The sequence below is a fragment of the Fulmarus glacialis genome, unplaced genomic scaffold (assembly GCF_000690835.1).
Source record: "Fulmarus glacialis isolate BGI_N327 unplaced genomic scaffold, ASM69083v1 scaffold19634, whole genome shotgun sequence".
Classification (NCBI taxonomy): Eukaryota; Metazoa; Chordata; class Aves; order Procellariiformes; family Procellariidae; genus Fulmarus; species Fulmarus glacialis.
In genome coordinates, this window is record NW_009210482.1 from 15,889 (window position 1) to 43,542 (window position 27,654).

The following is a 27,654-nucleotide window of genomic DNA, read 5'->3' on the forward strand; positions in this document are numbered from 1 at the left end:
TTTATGTCTTTATGTCTTTGTATCTTCAGCTTTGCAATTGCTCCAGTATTCTTTTCACTTAGTTAATGGCATGACTTTACCCAAATGGAAGTGGTTAGATCCACATTGAGGCTTGGGGTTTTTTTTTAATGGATCCCATAGTCTGACCAGATAGTTTAGAATCCTAATTCGATACATCTGTGGTTTATTACCAATAGTTCTCTTTTTGATACGTTCAATACGGCTGGTTCTCAGGCTTATTTCTCTGCCTTTCCCCTTGTGACGCCTGCCTAACTAACCGTGGTGGTGGCATAGGTCTTGCTGAGCCATGGTCTGCAGTCAAATCTTCCCTGCTCAAAGTACCGAATCTTGGTCTCGTCAGCAGTGGCTGCCTGAACCCGATGGGTGGCTGAGGCAAGGCACTCGGCTCCTGCTGCTCTCCTCGGCCGTCCTGGCTCCCGTCAACTTCGTTCTTCCACTCCACCCTAAACTCAGGCGGTGGCCTCTGCTGTCTCAGCCTCTGGTCTCTCAAGATTTTCCCTGCTCTGGGTCTTAGATTGAGCACTGTGGTAGCTGCATCCATCTCAGAGTCACTGCTGTCACCCACTGTTAATTGAAAACAAAATTAAAATTTTAGGTGCAGAATACTACTGTTTCAGGAATATTCAAATAACAGCACGCTGAGCACTAGTAGCCAAAGAAGAAAGTTTCCCTGTGTTTCCTCAATTTGGTGCTTTCTGATTAGACCCAGTAATAGACCAGTAATAGACATTTAACTCTGCCAGGACAGAGGATAGATTTGACTTACAAACATCCCTCCCCTCCAAACTGTGATTTTTAGAAAGCCCTCACTCAGCTGCTCCTTAATCGCCGAGTGCCCCCCTGTTTGAGTTGCCATTTCCCCAGTTCTGGCTCTGGACATGGAAAAACCTGTCTCTGAGCTACTTGGGGTCTAGGCCCTGTTTACATCCAAGCAGGATATAGAAGTGAGATTTCTCACTCTCACATCCCATGAAATCTAATCTGAGAGGTATTTCCAGAGCACAACGTGTACAGGGGCTCTAGAAACTTGACTTTGGAAAAGGAGTGTCAATAGTCCACCGAGCAAAGGATCTCCCAAGGTCAATGTACAGATGGGAGGAAACATCCCATCCTTAATACGCCCCAATGTAAGATATCAAAGAAAATCTACATGGCAAATCTCACAGGCTGCAAGTGCTGCAGACTCCTTCACCCCATCACAGCAGGGTAGAAAATGGTCAAGGGAAAGCTGGCATAATCGTTCAGGAAATACTCTTCAGTGATCACTATCAGCCAACCAAGCTGGAAACATTCTGGATGTATATATGTGCATATATTTTCCCCAGCAGACTTGTTTTAAATTGATTAACATCTTCATCAAAACTTGCACACTTCAGTCATTTGATAATCATTTTAACAATCATTTATGAATGCCTCAGATTTGTTCTTAGACTTAAGTCAGATATGATGTTTTAAATATATCAAAGCAAAGAACTGTGTATTGTGCAATTGTCATAAGAACAACTTCCATTAGTAGCCTACATGTTATTTCTTCTAAAAAGGTGAGGAAGGGGTCAACAAAATATATCACCACATAATTGTCCATTCACCCAGATAATTATACATCAAGGAAGGTCTTCATCAGACTGCGTTTGCAGGCTTTTTCCCCCCTAAATATGTCAAATAATATATTTTTTGACAATTGAATAATCTGGAGGCACATTTCCTCTTTAATTATAGGTGACAGTAGGTGACCTCTGCAGACATAAATACAGAATAAAAGGCATCCTACATTCAGGAGAGCAAAGATGTCATTATTAACAGGCAAAACCATGGTCTATTGCTAAATTAATTTGGAAGAGTGGGAAACTAATTGGGGCGGGGATTCAAGACATTTTAGTGATTGTGCAGAGATTTAATCTTCCCAGCAAGAGATCTTGACGGTTGCTTGTCATGAAAGGGAATGCTCCTGAGCATGGTATAAGCATGGTAATGCAACCAGTAATAATCGAAAGTAATATATAGAATTGGGCAAAGTTTTCACATCAAATGGTTGTCTTCTTCCAGATTTTTTTTTTTTGGTTAGAATTCCAGAACTCCAATATGAAACATTTGTGAGTTTAGGCAGAAAAAAAAAAATTGACATTTTGGTTGTAAACCACAGGATTTTGAGAAGTTCTTCACGAGAACTATAAACCAGACCTCACGTCCTCATTCTCCTCTCCGGTTTGATTCTCAGGGCAGTGTCCTCTATCCCGACCCCAGTGAGAAAAGAAACCAAATAGGCTCATAATCCAAGGGGGAGATCTGGACATCATGGAATAAAGACAAGGAGAATGAGCCATGGCAGTGTTTCTGGTGCAGAAGTGTTTCAGGCTGCTGCTTGCTCACATGAGGAGATGTGCTGCGAGGACTACGCCGCTACGGCATTTGGACCGAGAAAGCCCCACAAGACTCTCCTGGGGCATTTCTCTACACTCAAATACCTGCTTTAGGACCCATTGCTTTTAATACTCCAAGACCCCTGCTAAATACCCACACCTAGAAATACGCTATGAAGGTATTAACTCTAGAATGAAAGCATGTAAACATAAAACATTTAATATATATTTGAAAATTAATATGCTCATTTCTCTACATCATCGCCAGAAAAACTTTCCTTCTATGTAAGCAAAATGACTGCAGCACAGTAAGACACAGCAGAAAATTTGTCATTACCTCTGGAAGATGTTTTATTTCTCACTCGTAATTTCTCTGGGAGTTTAGTGTTTTTAGGAAGTGAAAGGAATCTTTTTGTATTTGCAGCAGCCTGTGCAAAGAAATATAATAAATGTTAGGTTACCGCAGACGGAAGGACTTGCATAATGTATGTTAAGATACACGACCGAGGCTTGAACGGGTTTATGTAGCTAAAGGGCTAGAGAGTAGTTTGGGATTAGCTAATACGTGAGCTTTTACTACGCACTCAAGTTAACGCTTATTGCTGGTTGAGGTCTGTGCTAACTAAGGTAAAGACTGAGTACTCTCAAGCAGCTTAATCAAAGCAAAGCCTAGTGATATGCCCTCTAAGATCAAAGTTAATAAATGTATGCTCTCTAACCTCAACCTTACCTGTACAGATTTTCCTAAGGAAGGCAAATGCTGCAAGCACGGCATTAACTTCATGCAACTCCAGTTTGGAACTTTTTATTAGTCGGCTGCAAAAATTTGGTTGTGACTGAAGCTCAGGCACAAGAACTAATCTGTATTCTGATCCTGCAAGCGCTTTATACATATAAATGACTTTATACAGTTGACTAGTCACACTGAAGTTGATGGGGAAGTTAGGCACCAGCATGATCATTTACTAGTTCAGAGCATAAAATCCTTGTTTCCCAGGACTAAGCTCTAAAGGTCCTGGGTGCAGGGCACACCTCATACTTCCTGGAACATGAGAGGTACTTTCCAGGACAGGATGCTTTTTTTTTAAATTCAAAAATTTCTCAAGAGCATCCTTTCTTACATTTGTTACAAAGATTTTTTAAAACCTTTACAGTCTACCAGCTCTCCCCTGCTTGTACCGTTCACTGTTGCACACTCAAAGGGAACCTGAAGGGAAATTCATTTTCTATGAGACATTTTTCCTCTTTGGATATTGTTGTGCTGCTCAGGACCACTATGCTTCCCTCTGTGGTGGATTTATCCAAGGATGATTATTTTTGAAATTACAGCCTGTGCATTTTAAAAAGCTGTCAGACACCCTGTTTCTCTCCCTGCCCCCAAAATGTCTCAATCCTGCTGAGTCTCTTCATTATTCCACCTAGTAAATAACTTATTTGTATGACAAAGACAACATATGTAACTGTGGTTGAGAGGGAAAAAATCATTCCGAAACAGACTTATTGTCACTATTAACACCACAGTAGCCCTGCCAATGATCACAAATGAGATATAGCACTTATTGGAGACATCATTCCAGCCGCAGCTGCTGAAGGACAACTTTATCAATGAAGACAACAGTTGCTAAGTATTCCTGTAACATTAAAATACCTACTTATAGGATGGTTAATTTCCCTGATACCTAAAACGGGAAGATGATTTGGGGGATCAGCTTCCCTGCTGAATCAGTGTGCTCCATTCAAATATGGTCTGAAGTTTACAGTGAAAGTATTGCAGGATTGCCTCAGAGAGCCAAATATTATCATGCCACAGCATTTCTTGTACGCAGAGGGGATTTTCCTATTCTGTGTTAAAACCTGAAGTCCTGACTACATTTTATGAACACTAAAGAGCCCACAACATTTTTCAAATGAAGAGCTCACTCTGACTGACTCGATTAAAAGTTCTCTTTCCCATATTTTGGAGCATTCTGTAAGTAGTTTATCTACCTCAAAGTCATTTTTGAACTCGATCACCCACGCTTCATCAAAATACTGATAGAGAATACTGACCACCCCTTAGAAGTACACTGTGTACAGAGCCTGTTCGGCTCCTCTGAGATAAAATTATGGCAGCAGATCCCACTCCTATATCCCATTCTACAAGAATGAAGCTTTGCTGAAGGGGTCAACACAAATTAAGGGGCCCATGTGTGCAACTCAAGGTGTAAGTGCGACATTATATGTGCAGTTGTCTTCCAAACTCAGGATTTATTTTTTCTGCGTTTCAGAAGATTTTTTTCTGCATGACATTTAGCTACAAAGAACTGCTTTCTATAAAACAACCAAAATGCAAGTACCGGTCTTTCTCTTGACAGGCTGTTTGTTTTCCTCAGGCTCTCCCTAAGGCTGTGCCGGCGACGGATCAGAATTTCTTTGGCCTGTTTTTCGTTTGCATCTGCAGCCAGGCTATGTCGGTTATATGACATTGTCTGAAATATAAAAGCAGTGGTCACATTCTGAAAAGCATAATGTCAAATGTGTCGAACTATACGCACAGTGCAAAACAGGCTTTTTCCTTTAATGTTTTAATAAGCATCATAAATCCTTGTGAATAAAATCATATTGCAGATGATTAAGAACAAGAACAGTAATTATGCCAGCATTTTTTTAGTCATCTGCTTCACAAGCACCTGTTTGGTTTGTTTTGGTTTTTTTTTTTTTTAACCTGCTGATATTTATAATGAAAGAGAAATTGGAAGAAGCTGGCTTAATACAGTGTTTACCCCCACATTGTACTAGCTCAGTCAATATGTCAATAGAGGACGCGCCTTTGAAAGCAGTAAGATGAGTCACCTAGGGGGAAGTCATTTTTACCTCCAGCAAGCTGAAGCTTGCTCCATTTTTGAATGTTTTCCAAGGGCTTAGGCATTCAAGCTACTTAGCCACAGGAGGGTAAATGTGAAATGTCCTTTTGCTTTTATTTCACTATTTTTCCAGCTCATCACCTCTGCTCTTAATACAAACAACTTCACAACTGGAGGCAAATGGGAAATCTAATCCCATCTCATGAAGTGACCAAAATACTGATATAAGGGGGCAGTTGGGTTCAATTTGCACCTATGATCCTTTTTAAATAATGTAAGTGTATTGCAGGTAATATGACAAAAACATTAAGCTTTATCAATAGTGTAAGATCAGGTAAGCTATTTATATAAAGGAGTAGGAATATGTTGCTGTGCCTATGATAGGACATGGATTCATAGGCAATAGAAGTAAATAACAGCATTAATTATTATGCTATGGTACAGCAGATGTACTAGCCCAAAGATATGCTAGGAAGGTAATCAGTATATTCAAAGGGTAGTGGGATATTTAACTATGCAAAACTTCATCCTTACTCGATGTCGTATTTGGTAGAGATTCTTTGTTAGTATTTCCCGCATGTTTTCCATTTCAGTGGGAGAAAGCGGCTTTATCTTTCCTTCATGATATTCACTGTGGCAGGATAAAAAAAGGAAAATAGAGGAAAAAGAGAGAGTGGAATCATGTTTTTATTTTTATGGTTGGGAATTACATTTGAACTATTTCCTTTGTTAGAGTTGGAAACAACATTTCAAAACAACCGGAAAACAGGTGAAAATGTAACACGCAGGAACGAAATCTTGATCTCATTTGAGTCAGTGGTAAGGCTCGAAACTCGGTCTCCAAAATTTGAAATAAATTACATTAAATTGTAAATTTGATTAAGGTACTTTTCAAAATGCCCCTCGGGCTTCCCCCGTAGCTATTTGCAGCAGATGGGCAGGCACTGATTCAAGTCCGGCTCCTCTCTACATGGCAAACCAATGTTCCCGTGAGCAGCTGCCCTTGTAAAACTACACGCTCCGGACGAGCACAGCTCGCCGAGCGCTTTGTGTGTGAGCTGCAGGCAAAACGCTCGTTTCGTATCTGCTCACTGTTCAGGTGACATTTGGACACAAAGCGTCCTAAGTCAAAGTGATTATCCTGCCTACAGACTGGGCTGTGAAATAAATTACGTGACCCAGCCGAAATGCTCGGCATCGCTTGCTTACCTGAGAGACACCGACGATGGGACCTTGCTTATCATCCCGCTCTCTGCCATCTCAATGGCATGTTTGATTTCCAGCTTCTTGTATAAAGAAACAATGCTGGATTTGGGCTGGTTCTCCCGGATTAGAAGTCTTCGCAGGTATTTATTGTCAAACTTTTTAAACCTGTACGTGAGGCAAACCAACCCAACCAGTTAATTTTTACTGGGCATAGTTAAGGAAAGCCAATATACTGTAGCTAATGCAATTGTGAAGGAGTTTATTCCCTGGGAATGTGTCTGTTCATATTAACAACCTACTGCTGAGTAACATAAAAAAGGGTCAAGTTCATCTTTGCTTCAGATAGATAGTCTTAACCTGTGTTTTGGTTAATATGTTAATGGACAGTTTCCCTAGCAGCAACTTTTAACTTTTAGGTATTTTATTAGACAATATTATTTTTAATTCTCCATTTTCATCAAGACAAAGAGAACATTAAATATTTACTGTAATAACAAATAAAAGGTCTAAATTTGCACCGTCTGCTTTTTCTTTGAAATTTTAGCCTGTTCTTGTAAAAGTTTGGAAATTCTCCCTTCCTCTAAAGCAACTGCAACCCTCTTGGAAGCTCAGTGAAAAAATATTGATTACAGCTGGGGTGATTTTGTTCGTCAGAAAATATTTTGCCCTCTGGCCATTCTGAAATTATTCTTGAATTTGGGTCAAAAATGTTTCTGAAGGTTATGAAGACATGGGACCCTCCTTTGCTCTGTAATCTGTTAATTAAAGATCTCACACAGACAGAAGGAGAACCAGGCTGAGTAAAGGAAAGTTGTACCCATGTCATGCAGTCAGGAAAGTGTCCTCACTGTCATGCCCTCAAGTCATTTGGAGAGGGCTCTTCTCAGCCCTCCCTGCTTGTGCTATTCCTCTTTGTAGACAACACTTAAATTCTTGTTGGAACAGTGACTAGAAGGTGGGTGAGCAATGCCCACGCTCTGAGTCTAAAGGATCTGAGTGTAAAAGAGCATGCTTCTGAGAAAAGGGAGTTAGATCCAAACCAATGATGATGATGATTCAGCAGCTACACTGAAAACATGAATTATTCAGGTATTACCAGTGCTAATCTTCTTAACTGACACTAAGTCTTAAATAACACCATCAAGAATTGTGGAGCTGCCTGCCATTAGGATCTCTCATGCACCTCATGCCAGCTAGTGCCTTGATCTTTCTAGAGAAAGTCCCAAAGCTTTTGTGTGTTTCCCATCAAACAGGGAACTAACCCTCACTTAACACCACAGAGACGTACAATTTGCAGGAGGAAAGCCGAATGGGATGAAAGGCTCAGCAGACATACAGGAAATGCTGTGAAACAGCCAGAAACAGGGAGAGAAGGGGCACTCTCAGAAGGTACAATCCTTTGCCCTGGGATCAGAGGGCTGCCTTTCTTCCCAGCTGGAGATTTTGTTTTACTTGCTTGTGGTTTAGTAAAAAGACATTGTTTTCCCTTTGTAACCCACATGTTCTAAAAACAACCATCCGCTTTCACGAATAAAATGCTGAAAATGAAATCTGATGCCGAACAGCCTTCGTTTGTTGCTGCTGAGTTAGTTTAGCCTCTCCTGTATAACAAAAGTTTTAAATGACACTCTTACTTATCTCTCCAAAAGTTGTGACCCCAGTGTCCACACACATCTTCAATTCCGGTCTTCACGTGGTCAAAGAACTAAAGGGGAAATGTTGGTTCATTATATAAACTTATCGTCATCACTTGGCTTGCCCTTAGATATTATTAGTTTCTAACTTACTTCAAAACGAAAAGTCTAGTCAGAATTCAGGACGATGCTTCAGCTTAACTAAATGCAGTCTAACCAAACTCAGAGCCAGACTCTGTTTTGTTCCCCTGGAGCCTCCTTAGCTCACAGCCCCAAAAGGACAGCAATCAGTTGCTCATTTCCTCAACATCAGTCTTGCTCAGCTTCTGCCTGAATCTGGCGGTAGCTTTATTTTCCCATATTTTCATTTCTTTTTAGTTCCCTAACCACTTAGGGCTATGCCTGGGACTTCTCCAGGGAATTCCCCAGGCCTGAGAGTGAACCAGGTATGACTTTGCGGAGGAGAGAGCCTGCGTGGGCAGCAGCTCCTCATGTCAGCACTGGGCCCTCGGGATGCACAGGACAGAGCTGAGATACCCAGCACCAGGTCCTGAGCTCCTGTTTTAGGGATTGTGGTCTAGACTCCCCTCAAAACGTCCTGAGCACCTAATATTAGAAACACATTCTTCCTCAGCCTATTATGAATTACAAAAGAGTGAATCAGTTCAGCTAAAATCTCACCAGAGGCAGCTTGTTTGTTCTTAATTCAAGTACCATAGTAGGAGTCTCTCAAATTCAGGGGGAAATCCTGGTAGATATGTCCAAAGGATAAGCTCTAAAAGGACAGATTTTTAGATGCCTAGATTGACTTGTTTGCTGAATGTGGCCCTTACTATTCCTCATTTTTAGAATTTCAAACCACCTGCCACAGGTATGCTGCAAGGAGAAATACATTCAAGAATATGCATGGCTAATAAACTGCAATAATTGGAGACATACACTTATCAGATACAAACCCAGAAAGAGGCTGATGATGTGAGAGTTAAGTAAGTTTAAGAATGTGTTTAGGAGGAGTTTGCATTAGTTTAATTAGACTAACTCAAATGCCATGTAATGTAATTAAATTGCCAAAGCTTTCCTAATCTAGCCAAGTTCTAAAATAACATGAATCTCATATGTGAAACAAACTACAGAAAGTTAATTTACCCCAAAAGGCGAACACTTAAGAAACTGAAGATTCCAAAACAATGATACTTAATAATGCTAACTTTGATAATTGCCAAAGGTTAAATATAAGCTTTACAGTTATTGTGCTTATAATAGCTATCAAAAAGAAATCTAAGAGTGTGTGTGTCTCTGTAATACTGTACGCTGAATCCTTGTCTTACTGAAAGCCATAGGAATTTCATCTATGAGAGCGTTTCATCTATGACACTGAAGCTTCAACATACCCTGTTATAAATTTCTTCACTGACAGCCGGCTGCTTTTTATTTGACCTTTTGACATCAAGAAACTCCACCAGTGGGCGAATTGTTATTCCCTGTGAAGAAAAAAAAAAAGGCAAATAGTTCTGGGGTTTTTTCCATAAACATAAAGAAAAACGAAGCCTTTCAGCCTTTTCCGTCTCAGAGCACTGAAAATGGCTGTGAATACCTTTTCAGCTCTGGATACCCCTTCACCTTCCTAACCCCAAAATCCAGCCTGACACAATAATTATAATAGTGAATTCACTCCTATGATTAGCAGGTGTTGCACTTAGCTATGAAGTCCTTGTCAGCACACAGACTCCACTAACGCAACAGAAGGAAGGAAGGGTCTTTCTAGAGCTAAGAGGTCCAAGAGGGGCAACCTGACAAACCCCATCAGGAATATGTCACTACCCCATCTATAGTATTTTTAAATTTTTTTTTCAATTCTGTTATGTATTAGAAAAACCCTCACTTGTTTTCTGAATTATAATAAACAGATCCCCTGTCATTCCAAAGCAAACATATAAAGTCCTCTTTTTCAGTGGTTACTTCCAAAACAGGTACTTCAAGATGTGTCAACAGTAGCACTAAAATTGCTATTCGAGACCCGTGACACTAAGACTTTTTGTAAATATGTGTTCTTGCCTGACTATTCTCAGAGAAAGAACAAAAGGTTTTGGCTATCCCAGAATGATATCATGGTTTTGAACAATTATTTGTGGAAGAATTGACATAATTTGTTTATTTGTATAGGTGCATTGGCACAGGGGAGAGGAATGAATCTCTTGTGGAGTTGAGATCAGTCCCTACTATCCCAGGCAACCAGGTCACATATTTCTTTTTGTAAATGAATCGAGCTTTATCTTAAAAGTAGTTAGGTTTCTTTGCCCCATTGCTCATACTGGAACACTCATCCTGAACCTCATTGTTCTGATAATTAGAAAGCTGCTTCTTAATTGCATCATGGTCACTTTGTACCACTTTGTTCTTGTGCCAACATTTGTCTATTTAGTTTAAACAGTGTTCCTCCTTCTCTGGTGTTCACTCCCTCATATAAACAATAATTATATTCTCTCTTCTCCTTCATTTTGCTAAGGCCAAAGCATCCTGGTCTCCTTTCACATGACAGACTTACCAGTCCCATGATCACTCTAGAACATGACACTATTCTCTGATGGAAATACCTGTCTCAGTATGTCTTAAGATCAGATTTGCCTTTCTTCTGTCCCCACTGCATTGGTGGCTTAAACTCTACCCCGTTATCAACTAGTACACCTGTGTCTTTTTCCCTTTCTATTTTTTTCCAAACAAAAGGTTCCCATTTCATAAGAGAAATCCCTAGTAAGAAAGTCCGAGCAAGAATATGTTTGCGCTTATTCCTGTTAAATTTCATTCTGTTTCTATCATATTGGCCCTCAGTTATTCGCTTCTTTCTACATGATACCCCATTTTGCTGTCACCTTGAGAACACTTTCCAAAGCCTGTCATCAGGAGACATCAGCAATAAAAAACTCCTACATTTATGTGCCATGGTCAATAACGAGAATATTAAACAAAACCATCCCCAGGAACCATCCTTGACAAATTCCATTAATAACATCTCGTCAGCCTATTATCTGACCAGGATGGCCGAACGCTGGAGCAGGTGCCCACAGAGGCTGGGGAATCTCCATCCATAGAGATATTCAGAACTCAGCTTGACATGGCCCTGAGCAACATGATCTAGCTTTGAAGGTGGCCTTGCTTTGGGCACAGGGTTGGTCTAGAGACCCCCAGAAGTCCTTTCTGACCCAAAGGACCATATGCTTCTATTTCCCTTTACAGGAGAAACTATCAACTCCTTCATTCACTTTACAATCATCCTAATGTCAATCTAAACCTCAGTTTAACGAGTAGTTAAGATAACAATCATCTCCTATATAGCCCCCCTCCCCCAAAGATTTTACAATAGTCCAGTTAGATGAGATTACTCTAGAAAATAAATTGCCTTATCAAAGAATGATACCAGGTTTCCCTTTGGTAAACCATGTTGCATTTCATAACACATTCCATTTACCTCCATATTATAAATTATTCTATCCTTCAAAATCAGTTTTCACAGCTTACATGCTAACGTCAACTAACTGACCTTCAGCTGCTCCAGCCACCTTTTCCCCTTTCCCAAGCACGAGCACAGATACTTGCTACTTCCCATGGCACCTTCATCCATGTAAAAGGCAGGCTAAAAAACCGTATTTTTTCCCACAGACCTTAAATTGCATGTACTAGCCTCTCACATCTCTCTCACCGCTCTGCATAATGACTAGCCTGACGTGTTTATTTGAGGGCCCTAACCTCCTCTACATTTTGCTGGTTTCAGTCACTTCCCTCTCTCTTGGTCATTCTTGACCAGGCCTCCACGGCCAGGTTGACACCAGAGACAAGTTCTTCATGTTCTTCCACACACCTGGTGCTTTTGGATGGATGTCCAGCTGGTTTGCAGCATCACTGCCTAACACCCAGACTCAAACACTCCAGCTCAGTGTCTTCCATCCCCTGCTCACTGTGCATCGTATCCAACACCGAACCCCTGAGTAAATGCACAGCTTTAAATATTCTAACAAGGAATTAGTGCTGGGGCTGTACCCAGATTATCTTTTATCTCTACTCCAACCTCACTAGGTCTTAAATGCTTAATACTACTTATATGTTAGCATAAGTACTTAATATCTGGCATACTTTTGCTACCTGTCTGCAGTCTGCATAGCATTTTTTTTAAACTATGACCATGGAGAGTACCTTCAAGTATGTTCCTTCCAGTAAGTTAGGACATTTGTTTTTCTACCCACTGCTTATTTACAACCTGCCTGAGAAAGAGGAAGTCCAGAAGAGGAAAGGCATTACCTGAATGAAAACGGTAAAGAATATCACCACGATAACAGCAGTGATGAACAATTTCTTCCTGGGAAACACAGCAGGAGGAAGCAGAAATACAAGTGAAAAACAAATAGCTCCTCGGAGGCCTCCATAGGCGATAATAAATTGGTCCTTGAAAGTGAGAGGAATTGTCCGGAACACATTAATGATCTGAGTCAGAACAAAAACACCTGAGGGGAAAAAAACAGAAATACAAGGAGGAGAGGAAAAAAGCAAAATTAAATTACACAGAAATCCCCCACAATGCTAGTATTTCTTTTAAAACACTTTTATTTGCTTCTTACCTATATATTATTGAAGAAATGAAATGTTACTTAGCAGCTTGAAAACACCATGGAAGAAAAATGTAAAATGCCGAAGGAGCATCATCTTAAACGTATTTAGTGAGCTAACCACCTCAGGTCAGCTGGATTTAGGACCTGAAGCAGCTAATTGATCTCCACAAGACAGCTATCTCCTAGACTCTGCACCTCTAGAACAGCAATAATTCTCTGTGTCAGTATAGAGCAAGACTCCTCTGATTTTTTTTCAATAGGATTTGAGATGCTTTTGAACACTTAGACTTATCACCTCCATCAATCTGTGCTTTGAATCCTGCAAACTCCTATTCACTCACTTAATTTTACTTGCACAGACAGGAAGGATGCAGGACTGGGGATGGAGGGAGAAGATGCCAGAGCATGCTGGTGTACCGAAGGCAAAGGCACCAGGGATGTGGTGGACTGGAGTAAAGGTATAAAGGCAGGTGAAGGGAGCAAGCATGGGGGCCAGGAGCTGCGGAGCAGTCAGGCTGCTTGGCTTCTTTTCAGCATAAGGTGTTAACTGTGGGGTTGCAGGCGCAGGAGGCAAAATAGTCCAGATTTCTGCACTGGAGGGAGACTTGGGAGCTGGAAGTAGGGGTGCAGAGGCAGATCACAGCATGAGCCGCCTTTAGACACAGAGGGACCGAATCATTATGGATGAAACTGGGGCAAGGGGCAGGTTTAAGACCTACGAGCCCGACCTGCACTTTGGTCTCAAGGTAAAAGAAAAAGAGCTAGTACTGCAAACTTGGGAGGGATCAAGCAGTTTCTTACAGGAATTTTTTCTTCACAATATATACCAGAACAACACTTCAACTACAGCATTTCCTGTTGTGATGCTACTTATGCCAATGACTGGGAAAATCCCAAAGCTAGTAAACATAAATAACGCCCCCCCCAACCTGTTTAATTGTTGTACAACTGCTAATTTTTTTTAAGCAAAATTTGCTTATTTGTAAATAACTGTTTACTTAAATACATGTACTCTGATTAACAAGCAGACTGCCTCTGACTTTAGATGGGCAGGATGAGGACCAAACTGATTTTTGGGTTCCATTTTGGGGGAAGATGGAAGCTGACCCTGCGATCTAGGACACGTTACAAATTAAGAAGACCATTCTACAAGCTGATGGGACTCTCTCTAAATTTTGGTATTTTCTACTTGAGAAGAGGTAAAAAGTTTCACTTGCAAAGAATACTGACACGTAGTCTGAGACTTGCTTACCCAGTGCCCTCCAGATTAAACAGAAAAGGAGGGTGAAGCTAACGAAGGCCCAGTTCCACTCATGGTTCTTCCCAACTGTAGACACTCCCATGAAGATGAAGATTAAGGTCTCACTGACACTGCTCAGCATCTTCATGAAATACTTTATTGTTGTATAGGATTTTTGAGAAACATTTTCTTCCACATATTTATTCATGGTCATGGCACAAGCTGTAATCCTGAAAGGCAAACATTATCCTGTATTTCATTAGCTTGATGTTTTTTAGCCTCTCTCATTTCTACCGAATATTATTCACTTTTCCATAGCCCTCTTTAAAATACAAAGCATAACTTATTCCATAATCAATCTCAAAAGTATAGACTTGGTGAACCTACAGTTTTGGGCATGAGATTTTTTTTCCACAGTGGGGAGTTTTCTGAGAAGACATCAGTACATGGAGAGTTTTGTCACATACTAAATACACATGATCTGTGCAGGGGTCACTCAAACTCTGTGTTTTGAAAGAGGCAAAGCTGAGGAGAGCCAGGGGTTTGCTGCTTCTGTTGCTGCTGAGGAACATCAGACAGGATGGCAACTGCGTGTCCTGGAGCAGGACTTCCCTCCCTTCCCACCAGCAGTTGTCCCACCAATCCATTCCCCTCCTCAATGGCAGTGACAGTAGCCAGCTCCTGTTTCCAGGCAAAGTAAGCAGCAAGGCTACAGACAATTTGTCATCCTCCACCACTTTAGGCAACTGCTTGCTTTGCCTGTGCATAGGGCTGAATAGGAGAAAAACACCTCCAGAAATCATGCTGGTACTGTTGCACATTTAGAGCACCTACAAATGAATGAAATGGGCATCTCGGCTGATACATAAGAGAACAGACAGGGCTCACTGTAAATACTCCTACATGTCCGTGCTCCGAGCCTGTGTTAGTAAACAGTTTCTTAATCAGCAGGGCCAAAGCCATCCTGGCCTGTATCAGAAACAGTGTGGCCAGCAGGAGGAGGGAGGTGATCGTGCCCCTGTACTCGGCCCTGGTGAGGCCGCACCTCGAATCCTGTGTTCAGTTTTGGGCCCCTCACTACAAGAAGGACATTGAGGTGCTGGAGCGTGTCCAGCGAAGGGCAACGAAGTTGGTGAAGGGCCTGGAGCACAAGTCTTATGAGGAGTGGCTGAGGGAACTGGGGTTGTTTAGCCTGGAGAAGAGGAGACTGAGGGGAGACCTCATCGCGCTCTACAACTACCCGAAAGGAGGTTGTAGCGAGGTGGGGGTTGGTCTCTTCTCCCAAGTAACCAGCGAGAGGACGAGAGGAAATGGCCTCAAGTTGCGCCAAGGGAGGTTTAGACTGGACATTAGGAAAAACTTCTTTACTGAAAGAGTGGTCAGGCCTTGGAACAGGCTGCCCAGGGAAGTGGTAGAGTCACCATCCCTGGAGGTATTTAAAAGACGTGTCGATGAGGCGCTTAGGGACATGGTTTAGTGGGCATGGTAGTGTTGGGTTGACGGTTGGACTCGATGATCTTAGAGGTCTTTTCCAACCTTAATGATTCTATGATTCTATGATTCTATAAGACCAAAGAATGACATTATGAGCTGTACATCACGTGCTCAGTATGGTTGCCCATGGTGCAGGGATAGCTGAGGACCACTCAGCTACAAAGTTTACAGGTTTAAGGATAGTTAGCAGAGCTGGCTGGAGGATAACCTCAGGGTAGTGCCTCAGTGTAGGGCAGCACAGTCTGAATTGCCTAATAATCATCAGGGTGGGCAACCAGGGCAAGATGCATTGTGAATTAGCTGTTGCTCCTGGTTCTATTATCCAGGGCAAAAACATGTCTTCTCTGATTTCCCAGTTAAAAACGTTATACATACCCATGTATGGGTTCTCAGTCAAACCATGTACACTAAATCTAAACAGAGAGAGGGATGTGTATTTATGTTATCTTTCTGAATACAGCCCATGAGGACTTGTCCTACGGTTATTTACCCCAGTTCCACCAGGTGTTCAGTTTATAATTATTTGCCAACATAGGGGATATTTCTTCCTACTGAAATCTCCACACTTCTCTCTCTCATGGAGGAGGATGGTAGGTTTGCCAGCATCTCTCTGGAAAAAGCTGAAGAAGACTCTCCCATGTCTCATGGAGGTCCTACTGCAGAAAGTCTTCTGCTGAGCATGTCCTGCGTCTAAGCCAAAAGCCCCATCTCTGAACAACTCAACCATCCCTGAATGTGAGTGTAAATGGAAAGGCAGACTGAGGGAGAGCTCAGAAAAAGCTCACTGACATTATGAACACACATGTCTAGGTTCTTTCTTCTAAAAGAAGAGATTAAAAAAAAAATTTTGCAAAGCAGAAAGAGGAATCCCAGAAACAGCAGTAACTTCAAAAGGACCTTTGCATAGTAAACTTTCTTAGCATTTTGCAAGAGAGTGTCCACAGCAGCAGCTGACGCTGTAGTCATTGGCAGACTCTGAACATGTTTCTCGTAATTAATTAAGTTAGTTTTGTCCAGAAGTTTCCTTCTCTTACATGGAGACAGCATGGCCTTCTTTGGAGGACAATGGCCAAGATCTGAAACATAGTTGTAGGTCTCTGACCCCACTAACACATCCACATCCCCAAAGTGACTGGGCAGCATTACTTCTGAGGCATGAATCTGGGAGAACACGTGGACACTGGGAGAGGACACGGTGTACTTCACTGACCTCTGTCAAGCAGCACAGCCTCTGCAGGCACATCAGGGTGAACAAAACTTAGGGAAGAGGGTCTGATGTGGGGACAGATGCAGTCCAATGGGGCAGGTAGTGGCTTACAAATACAGGTGGAGAGGGCTTGCTAGCATAACAATGCACCTAACCTGGCCTTCACCCTGCATTTTCATCCACCTACACTTGGTGATAGAGAGGCAGATCTAGTCAGCACAAAATAAAATGGTCATTGCCGTGCAAAAACTATCTCCAACCCTAAGCAAACCCCAAGATTAAGAAGAAGGAAAGCTTGACTAAAACTATCCCAGACCCCCCATCTGCATTTAGTACTGACATAATTGCCAGCTTTCTCCTCACTGTCAGCTGATTTCACCATGGTCCTGAACAGAAAGATCCTCTGCGGCCCAAGAGTAGCATGCTGTCTGGGAAGCAGAGTTCATCATGGTTATGTGGGATCCACCGTGGAAGAAATTATGCAGACTTCATAAGCATGCAAGCTTCCTCCCGGCGACACTCAGTGGTTTAGGTAACGTTTCTAGTTTGAGCATGTGGTTGGGACAACAGAGGTCCTGCATTCTTGCCAATACTGAAGACTGACAATGCTTTTCACAGCTCCCCTCCTTGTTCTAATCTTACACTTGCCCAGACTGGGGACTTGTCATAGATCCCACCATAGATCCCACAAACATACGTGCCTGCATATCTCAGGAAGAAGGTGGGAGAGGACCTGGGCCATGCATGGATTTTGTCCTGACAAGGAGTGATGACTTGGTCAGGACATACACCCAAGCCCGGAAGCTGTCAAACATTCCCAGGTTCTTCAGTTTACACATAGTTCTCGTGACCAACCTCAAGAGTCTATGTGAAGAAGGGTCTCAGATCTACTTAATGCTTTCACCCTCCAGAACTCCCACATTCAGTAGCAAACCAGCTCTTTGCCACCCACAGGCTGCACTGACAAACCTACAAATATCTCAGGTTATGTCACGGGTCGTGACAGCTCTCCTGTGCGTGCACAGCTTATCTGTACGAGTATAACAAGTCTGATGCATCCTGGCTACTTCCAGCCGACTGCACACACAGTGGGGCTGGCAAGTGCAGGGGCAGCAAACGCAATATAGAAGAACACAGCGGGCAGGCTGCAAAACAGCCATTTCCAGACCCGCGGTCATTTCAGAGTCTCAAAGCTGCAGCTTACTGCCCAAAGCACTAGGGCCGTCAGGTCTGCATGAAAGACACAACAAAACATTCAGTACTATTTATTACCCTCTTAAAATAAATAGTTTTCACGATTATAGTGATTTAGGAAAGCCCTGCAGTTTGGGGAGTGGGGAAGCATGCTCTGGACATGGTTTGTTTTTGGATCCTGAGGTAATGGAGACACTGTAAATAGATGTCTGATAAGAATCTGTCACCAGATTAATCAGGATCTTTGCAAGCTGTAACTTAAAACACCTACCATGCTTAACCACTAGAATTTAAAGGGATGACACTCATATAGATGATATTATTTTCAGTCACATTTTGCATTTATTCAATTAGTGTCAACTAATTGATGAGTTGGTTCACCAGTATAAGAAATAGTGTTGCACATTATTTGTTACTCTTCAGGTAAGTAATATTTCACAGCTAATCACTGCTCACTTTATGAATCTGGTATCTCTTCAGAGTACTCATCTACACTAGAAAAAAAAATGTTGATGTCTCTTTAATTTGAAAATGATACGGCAATATGGTGTTAGAATTTAATATAAAATCAATTTCTTTAAATATGCAAGATTTTATGTACATTATTATAATATGTTCTTCCCAAACTAAATGTTTACTGTCACCATAATCTAAGCAAAAGCTCAGGTGTGTTTTATTTTATATTTCTTATCCACATACATTAATTCTGGCTTCCACTTCTGTGACCTGATGTAGTTCCCTTGGTCAAGAAGGGGAGGGAAAAAACAGTTAATTGCAATTAACCTGCAACTGTCTCTGCTTCTGAAGAATAAAAGTCCTCCTGTACAAAGAGTACAGTTTCTGTCATGACGGCAATAAACTAGGCCACTGGGTTCAATCCTCAAGTTTCCTTGACCTACTAAATTTACAGTAGTTTCAATGTTTGTTCCTTTCAGCCTGCTAACTCACTGTTGCAAAAAAAAAGAAACACATACTAATAGTTCTGCTGCTTCACAGCCTTTATGAGAAATTAGTAAGCAGAAAATGCAGCATTATAATTAGAACTGGAACCAAGCAAATAAAGTTCAGATTCACATCTGTCTGATTTACAGCCGTGCTCCCAATTCAAGCCCAGCTCTAATTACAGTAGAAGCTCTTTCCTCTCCTTCTGGAGAGGACTTTCTCACTGCAGCTCACAGGGACATGGTTCAGTCCCTTTGCTATTTTAGCGGGGTAACCTGGTGCAGGGGTTATACACAGATGCTTCAAGAATTGTTTGTCCCCAGAACGAGCACACATACTTATCAGAAGAGGGACAAGCACCTTTCATTCCCCTCTATTCCTCTGCCAGTGAATTCCTACTTGCACAGAAATGAGGCACTCTGTGTATGTGTCTTACTTATTTGGTAACACTGTATGCTCCTGCTCATGTCCTCCACCTAAAGTATGGTACAGCATGTAACCACAAGGTCTCCCTGAGTACCTTTATGAAGCTATTATGAAGGAAGTGGGAATCGATAGTGTAACAGACTCACATGGACATGGGTGAAAAAAGGGAGATCAGGCAATTATTCCCTATGGGCTGAACTACAAATGGCCACAGAAGCATATAATGAATAAACAATCCGGGTTGTAAGGGACACTCCAAGGTCATTTGGTCCAACGACATGCTCAAAGGAGGGCTGACTTTGAAGTCAGACCCAAGCAATCCTGCCATGAGTCATTCGCTGCAGGAAACGACAGGGAACTCAATACCGGTGCATGTTGCACTGTGACACAGAGCAAAATATTCTCCGCAGTTCAAAGCCCAACGAAATGTGAAAAGCCCGGGGCTGATTTACTCCAAGGGGATGCGGAGATTACAGGAGCTCTAAGGCCCTCAGCAGCACTGCTGGGAGGGGGCACGCCTTAAGTCTCGTGACAGCTGAGACACCACGTGGCTGCAGAGAGCCCTTCCTGCTCCGCCTGGTGTTACTGATGTGCCCAGCTCTGTTAGCTATTACAAAGTATGTTTAGAGTCAAAAAACATACAGGACATTTTAAAGATACCTTATTTTCTGTTGTGCTGTTGGAGGGAAAAAATACTTTGTGTTTCTTCTCGTGTTTTGCACCCACTCAGGGGCCACTGTTACAAATGAAAAGGAATAGGTTGTTCGTGCCACAGGAAGCACTGGTGTGCTGGTTGCAGGCACTGGCATGCGGTGGGTCCACTGACCCACCAGCAGACCCACCGTGCCCTTTCCATTGTATCCTGGATGCAGCATGTCCAAATCAGTATTTTCATGCACACTGCCATTTTTTTCCATGTACAGTTTAGCCACATGTTGTTGGTTTAGAAGCCCTTTAAGTATTTGATCATAGGATGTCAAGGACATTTGACTTAAGAAGTGGAGGAAACTAGAAACCACACAAATGCTATGAATAGAAGCTAGGAGAGATGGCACATTTATGAACTCGGTCAAAGTGGATGCATATGTTACTTTATTTAGGCTCATATCAGAGAAAGAAACCCATGCAATCTTTAGCTCTTTTCTTATATTAAAGTACTAACCCCTCCCATTTCATGGCATATTTCTATTTTTATACTACTGAAATCATCAGCTGTAAGTTTCTGGCTTCCCAGCCCTAGAAAAACTTACACTGGCATGACTATGATATCAAACCTATCTTCACTTTCCTAAAAGATGATCATCAGATAACGTATTATCAAGTATTAGTGACACTCAGAAGTAACATCTGAGCTTTCGTAAAAAGCTATGCTCCTAATGCCTGAATGACTCATATTTGCCACTAGAACAATATGAAGTCATTAAAGAAGGTTGGCCTTTAAAAATATTACTTGGAACCAGGGCAAACCGTTTAAGTGTATCAAATGTCATAAAGGCTCTTTCTGAAGTTGAGGTTGTTACAGTATAAACAGCATCAAGCGAGAGGCTGTGCTCTCTTTTTACTGAAGCCCAGGAGTGAAAAACCAGGAGTGAAAATATTTTTATCTGTTGGAAGTGGGATATTATTTGATACATAATGATGTATACAGAGAGCATTGTAACACACAGGCACACGTATCAAGATACTAAACTAAACGGTTATATCACCATAGGACTAGATTCTGAAAATTTTACATTCACCCAACCCGTACTGTGCTTGTAAATGAGCATGAATTTGTCTTAATGATATATACATTTTCTTCATTGAATGGTACTTACCGGCTGCTCACATAATTTCACAATACATTGGCATTGGAAGTGAAGACAGTTTGTGAAGTTCCCAGCTACCACTCCCACTCCCTCCCGGTCACCGCTGCCCTCACATCACTGCGGGCCACCCCTCAGCCCTGCCCTCACGACTAGTTGTAGGACACAGGTCACCAAACTGATCTGAGTTAAAAATAACCCCACTGAAAATACAAGGGATTATTTTTAACTTGGAACGTTTCAAAGATATGGTTTATGGTGTGATGCCATGAACAGCTTTAGTGACACAGCTGGTGTGGTGGCAAGCTGAGAGAATGGGATGGAAGCGGAAGCAGAGAGGCCGGAAATCCTCAAGCCAGCATCGCTGCCACGCACGGTGGAATGATGCCGTACGGCAAAGTCTGCAAAATCTCATCCTCTCTGCAATTTCCTTTGGAATTCTTACTTGGGTGCTATTATTACCGAAGTTTGGGGTACTTACGCCATGATGCCCGAGAGATGAAACATTTCAGCTGTTATGTATGACAAGTAACTGTACAGGAAGACAAAGAGTGGCTCAATCACTCGGATTTTATGGGTGAAACGGGTGGTAAAGGCTGCTACAAATCCCAAAAGGATTCCAATCAGTACTCCACCGATCCCCACTATAAAGAAGTTAGCAATCCCAGCGAATATGTCAATAACCTTAATTGTGCGCATCTGGCAGAAAGACTTGAACAAATTGTACAGGACCTAAGAGAAAAAGAAAGCACATTATGTTTCTGAACTCTTCTTAATTTCCTTTCATGTCATTATATTCCTCTGCTTCAATGTTGAACTTTGAATTTCTCTATCTACCTTGAACTCACTTTTGAGATATGCTGTTGTTTACCTCTAGCATATTACTTGTCATCCATAAATATCAGGGAGATACACAAAGAAGGGTAAATATCATTATTCCCATTTTTGCAAACGGGACAGGTTTCTTAACTCATGCCATTCTGCAGGCCAGAAGCATAGATCTATCTAATCTTTCTTTAAATTCTTTTATTTGCAGAGCTTCTAATTTTTCCACAAATGGCCATTTCAGATTTTCCCCAGAATCAAAGAAATAAAAAAGGAGGAGGAAAAAATACAGTTTCATAATCAGTGAAAAATCAGCTTATTTTCAAATGTGTTTGATCTACCTAAGACACCGAGAGCTGCGGTACTGAATTAGACCACAGATCCATCTGGCATGGGGTGGGGGGGGGAAAGGGGATGGACAGTGACCACTCCAGGGAGTACAAGAAACATGGCATCCATGGCGTGTTCTTCCTCTGATATATTAACCATTAAGAATCCAATGGTTTAAAGACGTCTAAAACTTTAGATAATTTGTAGAGATTTGGATTTCATTCCCATTAAAAGACCTGTTACCATGTATTTGCTCGGTTTAATTTTCAAAGAGTTTATAACCATCCTCCAAAACAAACTGGGTCAATGGGATTATCACATTTTCTTAGCCAGAGAGCCTTTTTGTTTTACACAGGAAACAGAACTTCACATTTCTCTAATATCCAGTATTTTAGTTACTACAAAACAGACAAGAATGGAATCAGTTACTCTTAAAGAAACCTTAAAGGTTCTCCCCATTTGCAGACTTACTTGGGAGATTTAAGCATTGCCTGGTGCTGCATGTATGCTCCCAGCCACGCGATACCGTGATGGCTACATAGTCCCCTTGTACAGGTCTAAGTTTGGTCATAGGGACCTACTCCTATCACAAAAAGGATCTAAGCCAGAAGTGGAGAGTGGGTTCACAGGCTAAGCCACCTTGGTCATAATAAACACCTGACTAGTCATCTTGGACAGTTTGCAGGAGTTAAACCTCTGCTTTCTTTCTGGACTTCTTAGTAAAACAAACAGGTTTCGCTATCAGAAATGCTGTTTGAGAGAACAATGTTTTATCAGTACTTGCATTGGGCCAACAATGTAGGTGTTTGAATAGCGACTGGGAGGGATTTGTTATGTTCGCAGTCTTGTTCTCTCTCACATGACAGAAAGTAAGTTGTACAGCTCTTCTTGGCCAAAATTTGATAGGTCTTACAGAGGCAAAAGTTCTCACTATAGACTAGTGCAAAGACATGGCCTATTATGGGTCCTTTGGGCTAAGTGAAAGGAAAGAACTGAAAAAGAAAAGAAAAAATATATTGCAGAGTCAGCATGAAAAAAGAAGGCTAAATCAAACCTAGCATGGTCACTAGTAATTTCTAATTTTCATTACAAAGCGACAAACAGGGCAAGAGCAGGAGCATGAATTATTTATTTGATAAGAATGATGCCCTCAGGGTAAGTCCACCTGGGAGAAGCGTCCTTTTTCACCTGGACAAACTCCTTCATCTTGTTGCTCTGAGGCAGATTCCCAGGTTTTTTGCCCTGTTGCTTGTTACTACGTCCTGCGCAGGACAGAAAAGCAATGTCATAGGCTCCACTGGTTTTCAAGCTGTTTTGATTTGTGGAACTTACGGATTATCATGAAGAGAAGTATACCAGAATTAAGCCTATTGACAATAGGTGTGCCTTTGTTGGTCACTTTACAAGGACCTCTCAGTCCACAGGCTCCCCGGAGTCTCCATGAATCACAGACCGAAGGAAAAATACTGTTGATTTGTGTTGTTTGCAAGGAGAGGAGTTCCCCTGAGTCACTTGTTGAAGCTTCAGACTACCCCAGAGTTGTATTATTCCCCAAGACACCTACAGAATTTGACCTGGCAGAATACTCCCTTGGCACGTATTAGGGAAGATGATTATTTTCTTTAATTGGAGTTTTAAATAGCCTTTTTTACATTTTAAAAAGTAACTATATAAATATATATAAGGCAAGTCTCCACTGAGAGCTGCTTGTAAAGAAGGCAATAGCCTTTCCATAACATCACCTCATCCTCACACGAAGTATTCACCCCGCAAACAGAATGGAGCCTGTTGTTTCCACATAGAGACATCCCCATAAATCTCAAGTCTGTTGCCATAAGTTATTTGAAAGAAGAAAAGTAATGTTCTCCTTTGTCCCTCGGATCAAAACCAGACCACCTTGGTAGAAGCAGCAGCTGGGGCTACGGAATGTCATGAACACAATTTTAATCTCATTCCTATTGTTCTTTATTTACACTGCTGTAAATGCAATCAAAATCAGGTTCACTTCCCTTTTACTCTACAGCAGTTCGGTTTTACAGCTCTCTCTAACCTTTCAGGTGAGTTAAACAACATAAACTCTGGTCACATTTTGTAATGTGTTTGGTATGAAAATGGGGTTTTTTTCCAAGCTCAAGATTGCATTTACTCAATATCCTTCAGCTGAACTCGCTGAAGGCTACACCAAGGAATTAGTCACCAATTGCTTTTTAGTCTTGTCTCAGAGTATCTCTGCTCTTCCTAGACACTAATTGCTTATTTTCATCCATTCTCAGTTATTAGTTTTTAATTCTGAAATTACTTTAAAGCACTCTAAAATAATGTTTTCAGTAGAGGCAGAATACAGAGCACTGCTGTAACGTTTTCTAACATGGGAGTAATATTATTACTAATGTAATGACAGTGGCTCCTTCTTTGTGATTTTAAGCCCAGAATTGGAATTTAAACTGCTAACACTCAACTTAACTGTGATCTCGCCATTTAATATCACTGTGGTAGTTATCACTGACCCAGTCTTTCGGTAAAGGACCAACTCTGAGCAAGAAGCAACTGGCAAACATTCTCCTCAGCCAAATTCAAGCTCCAAAATGCCATCAGCGGGGGAAAAGGATCATCCAAATGCACAGGCATATCGCAAAAACCATCAGGCATGAAAGACCATCAGAGAAATGCAGCAGAGCTGAGATTCCTGAGAAAGCCCACCTCACTTTGTATCTAAAATGAAGGTGTGGTAGCACGTTTTCTAAAAAGGGAAAGCATAATGACACTGCTATCCTAATAAAAGCTTTTATTAGGAGCAGCCAGGCAGTGCAAGTGGGATAGCAGGAAGAAGGGTTTAAAGTACTTAGAAAGCATGTTTACTAAAGCCACGCAGTTCTGCACTGCCCATCTGTGTAGCCCCTGGGATTTTTGAAACTGCAGTGGCCATAGGAATTAGGCAGCTTCTGCGGATGGCCAGCCTGCCTTCAGCTCCCCGCCCGCTTCATCCCCGCATCCCACCGGAGGCACCTGCCAGGGTAGGTGGGACTCAAGGGCTCCAGCAGATCCAGCAGATGAAAGCTGGAAGGGGCTGAGCTCTGCCTGCTAGCTGGTTTTATCAGCTCTCCCAGCAACACAACAAGGGCAGAGGAAGAGAGAGTATTTACAAAACATCGTCTCCTTTGAGCAGATAGCTGCGTAACTCCGGCAGCACCACAGCAAGGACTGGTCTGGCAGCACCGCTACGGGTAGGGGAGGTCCTCTAAGGGCACCCCACGGGCAATCTGTGTGACGGCCTGGGTCACGTTTTAACTCTAATCACATGATTTCAGGTGTGCAAAATCATAACAAGGAACCATTAGCAGCCCAGTGCTTAGCATGTGGAAACCGCTTGATCTCCTGCCAAGTGCTACCTTTAAGCGATAGCTGGGAAGTAAGACCGAATGTACTCTAAATTCCTTTCACTGCCTCATGAATATATGCATGGCCAGTGCGTATGCTGGGCTGGCCCTGCAGACTCCTCCGAGTATCTCCCCCTGCGTTAGGGCATCTGGGCAGGCGTGCCATGAGAAAGGACTACCTACAAAGAACACAATAATGACGCCTACAGGAAAGCCATGCATCACGGTTATTAAATTGCCATGCCAGCGCCTATAAAAATGGTGTTTTGGAGTAATTTGCCATTGGGCAATGGCACACATGAATACTTCCGTCATCAGGATGCAGTGTTTTGCTAGCAAATCTTGTTGGATTAACTGCTGCTCCAGTGGAAAGGTGATAGATTTTGTGATTGGAAAAAGTGATTTCGGTTGGAAAAATCCACCAAAAAAAAAACTTTACATTAACATAAAACCAGACCTTTTCCCCCCAGAAAAACATGTATGAAAACAATTCCATCGCATGAGTGGCCATTACGAGTGAATAGAGACAGACACAGCCATGGCTGAACTGCTAAGCCTTTTGAAACTCAGTATTTACACCCACTTATTTTCAGGACTGGCTTAAGTACCAGTTTAGTAATGGCAGGCAGTTTCAGCTGTAAGCTAATGAGAAAAGCTAGGTTTTAAGGCAAGCCCGTAAGAGAGGATGTGATTCAGCTGGCTGCATAGCAACAGAATCAGGTAAAGCATGAAGCGTAAGTTAAAAAAAAAACAGTACTCCCACAGACACACCAGAAATGATCAGTATCAAATTAAATGATGAGATATACATGTACTAAGCAGGTGAGGCGAAGTCCTAGAAAAGGGGGGAACCAAAGGACAATTCTGCATAGAATGGTACAGGAATAAGAAGTCAGTGACAGAGACAGGGAAGATGCAGACCCACTTCATTAATCTTTCTGATCCTTCTGGCATATGAAAAACTGGGCGTCCATGTCTCACAGAACAGAAAGCATGCCAGGACATTGTTGGCATGGGCAGGATTTCAATTAAGGCATGGATAAATGGGCATAATGTCACAGACGTGGTGTCATCAGGTACAAACAAGGGGCGCTGGGGGTGTTAATGGAATTTGCAGATTGCTGTCCTCAGGTCTGCACCACAAACCCAGTTCAGCTAGTTAATGCTGAGAAATTACTGCCTCCAGATGGCTGTTCTATCTCATCTGTGGCCTGGGAGAAATATATCGGTGGTCTCGGTGCAGTTCCAACTGGACGGGCACATGCAAAAGGCCAGCATCAACTGGGTCCTGTGCCTGTGGTAGCTCGATGATTTGCCCATTCTCCCTGTGAACATGCTGGGACACCCCGCACTGGCGCTTTTCCCTCTCCTGTCCAACAACATTTCTAAAGATGAGGAAAACTTCCAGTTTCAGATTACAGAAGTAACAGAATTCAAAGATACAGAAACTAAAGAGATCAGGTCGTAAAATCCCTAGAGCAAATACGCTACCATTACACATTACTCTGGTGTGGTAAGACTACCGTAGTTTCTAAATCTAAAGTTTAGAGAATTACATAAACACATTAGCACTCATTGACTTCCATCTATGAGCAAACTCTAATAACCAGATACAAAGAGATATAACAGAGTGGCATGCAAACAATCACTGTTTTTATCAACTAATCATTTATCAAGTAACTTACCACAGTTATAGCATCATTCAGCAAAGACTCTCCAAACACCAGGATGTAAAGCTGCTCATTGACATGAATGTTTTCAAAAACAGCCAACACCGCCACAGGATCCACAGCTGAAATGAGGCTGCCAAAGAGCAAATTCTGCAGCAATGTGATATCAGTCAAACCAAATGCACTGATCTGGCAAATTCCATAAAGTGAAATTCCAATGCCGATGGCATTCCAGAGCGTGCCAACCACGGCATACCAGAATATGGTACCAAAGTTCTCAAAGAAAAGACGAGTTGGCATAAAATATCCAGCATCGAGTACAATGGGTGGTAAAAGATACAAGAAAAAAACATCACTGTTCATTACAGGTGGGGACTTCTCCTCTGCTCCAAAAATAATCCCACCAAGAAGCAATCCAACCAGAATAAGGAGACAGCTTTCAGGTACTATTGAGGGCAACTTGTGATAGAGATGAAAGC

The 27,654-nt window shown here is 41.9% G+C and overlaps 1 protein-coding gene across 1 annotated transcript; it reads right to left on the reverse strand.

The window, feature by feature from the left end:
• Window positions 1–10: 10 nt before the first annotated feature.
• Window positions 11–27,654, reverse strand: SLC9A2 (solute carrier family 9, subfamily A (NHE2, cation proton antiporter 2), member 2; the record flags this gene model as incomplete). Its single annotated transcript, XM_009577185.1, has 11 exons — window positions 11–585; window positions 2,719–2,809; window positions 4,718–4,849; window positions 5,759–5,855; window positions 6,434–6,595; window positions 8,065–8,135; window positions 9,456–9,545; window positions 12,358–12,560; window positions 13,918–14,135; window positions 21,455–21,705; window positions 27,191–27,654. Coding segments are annotated over 11 exons (2,150 nt in total), but the record flags the coding sequence as incomplete, so codon positions are not given.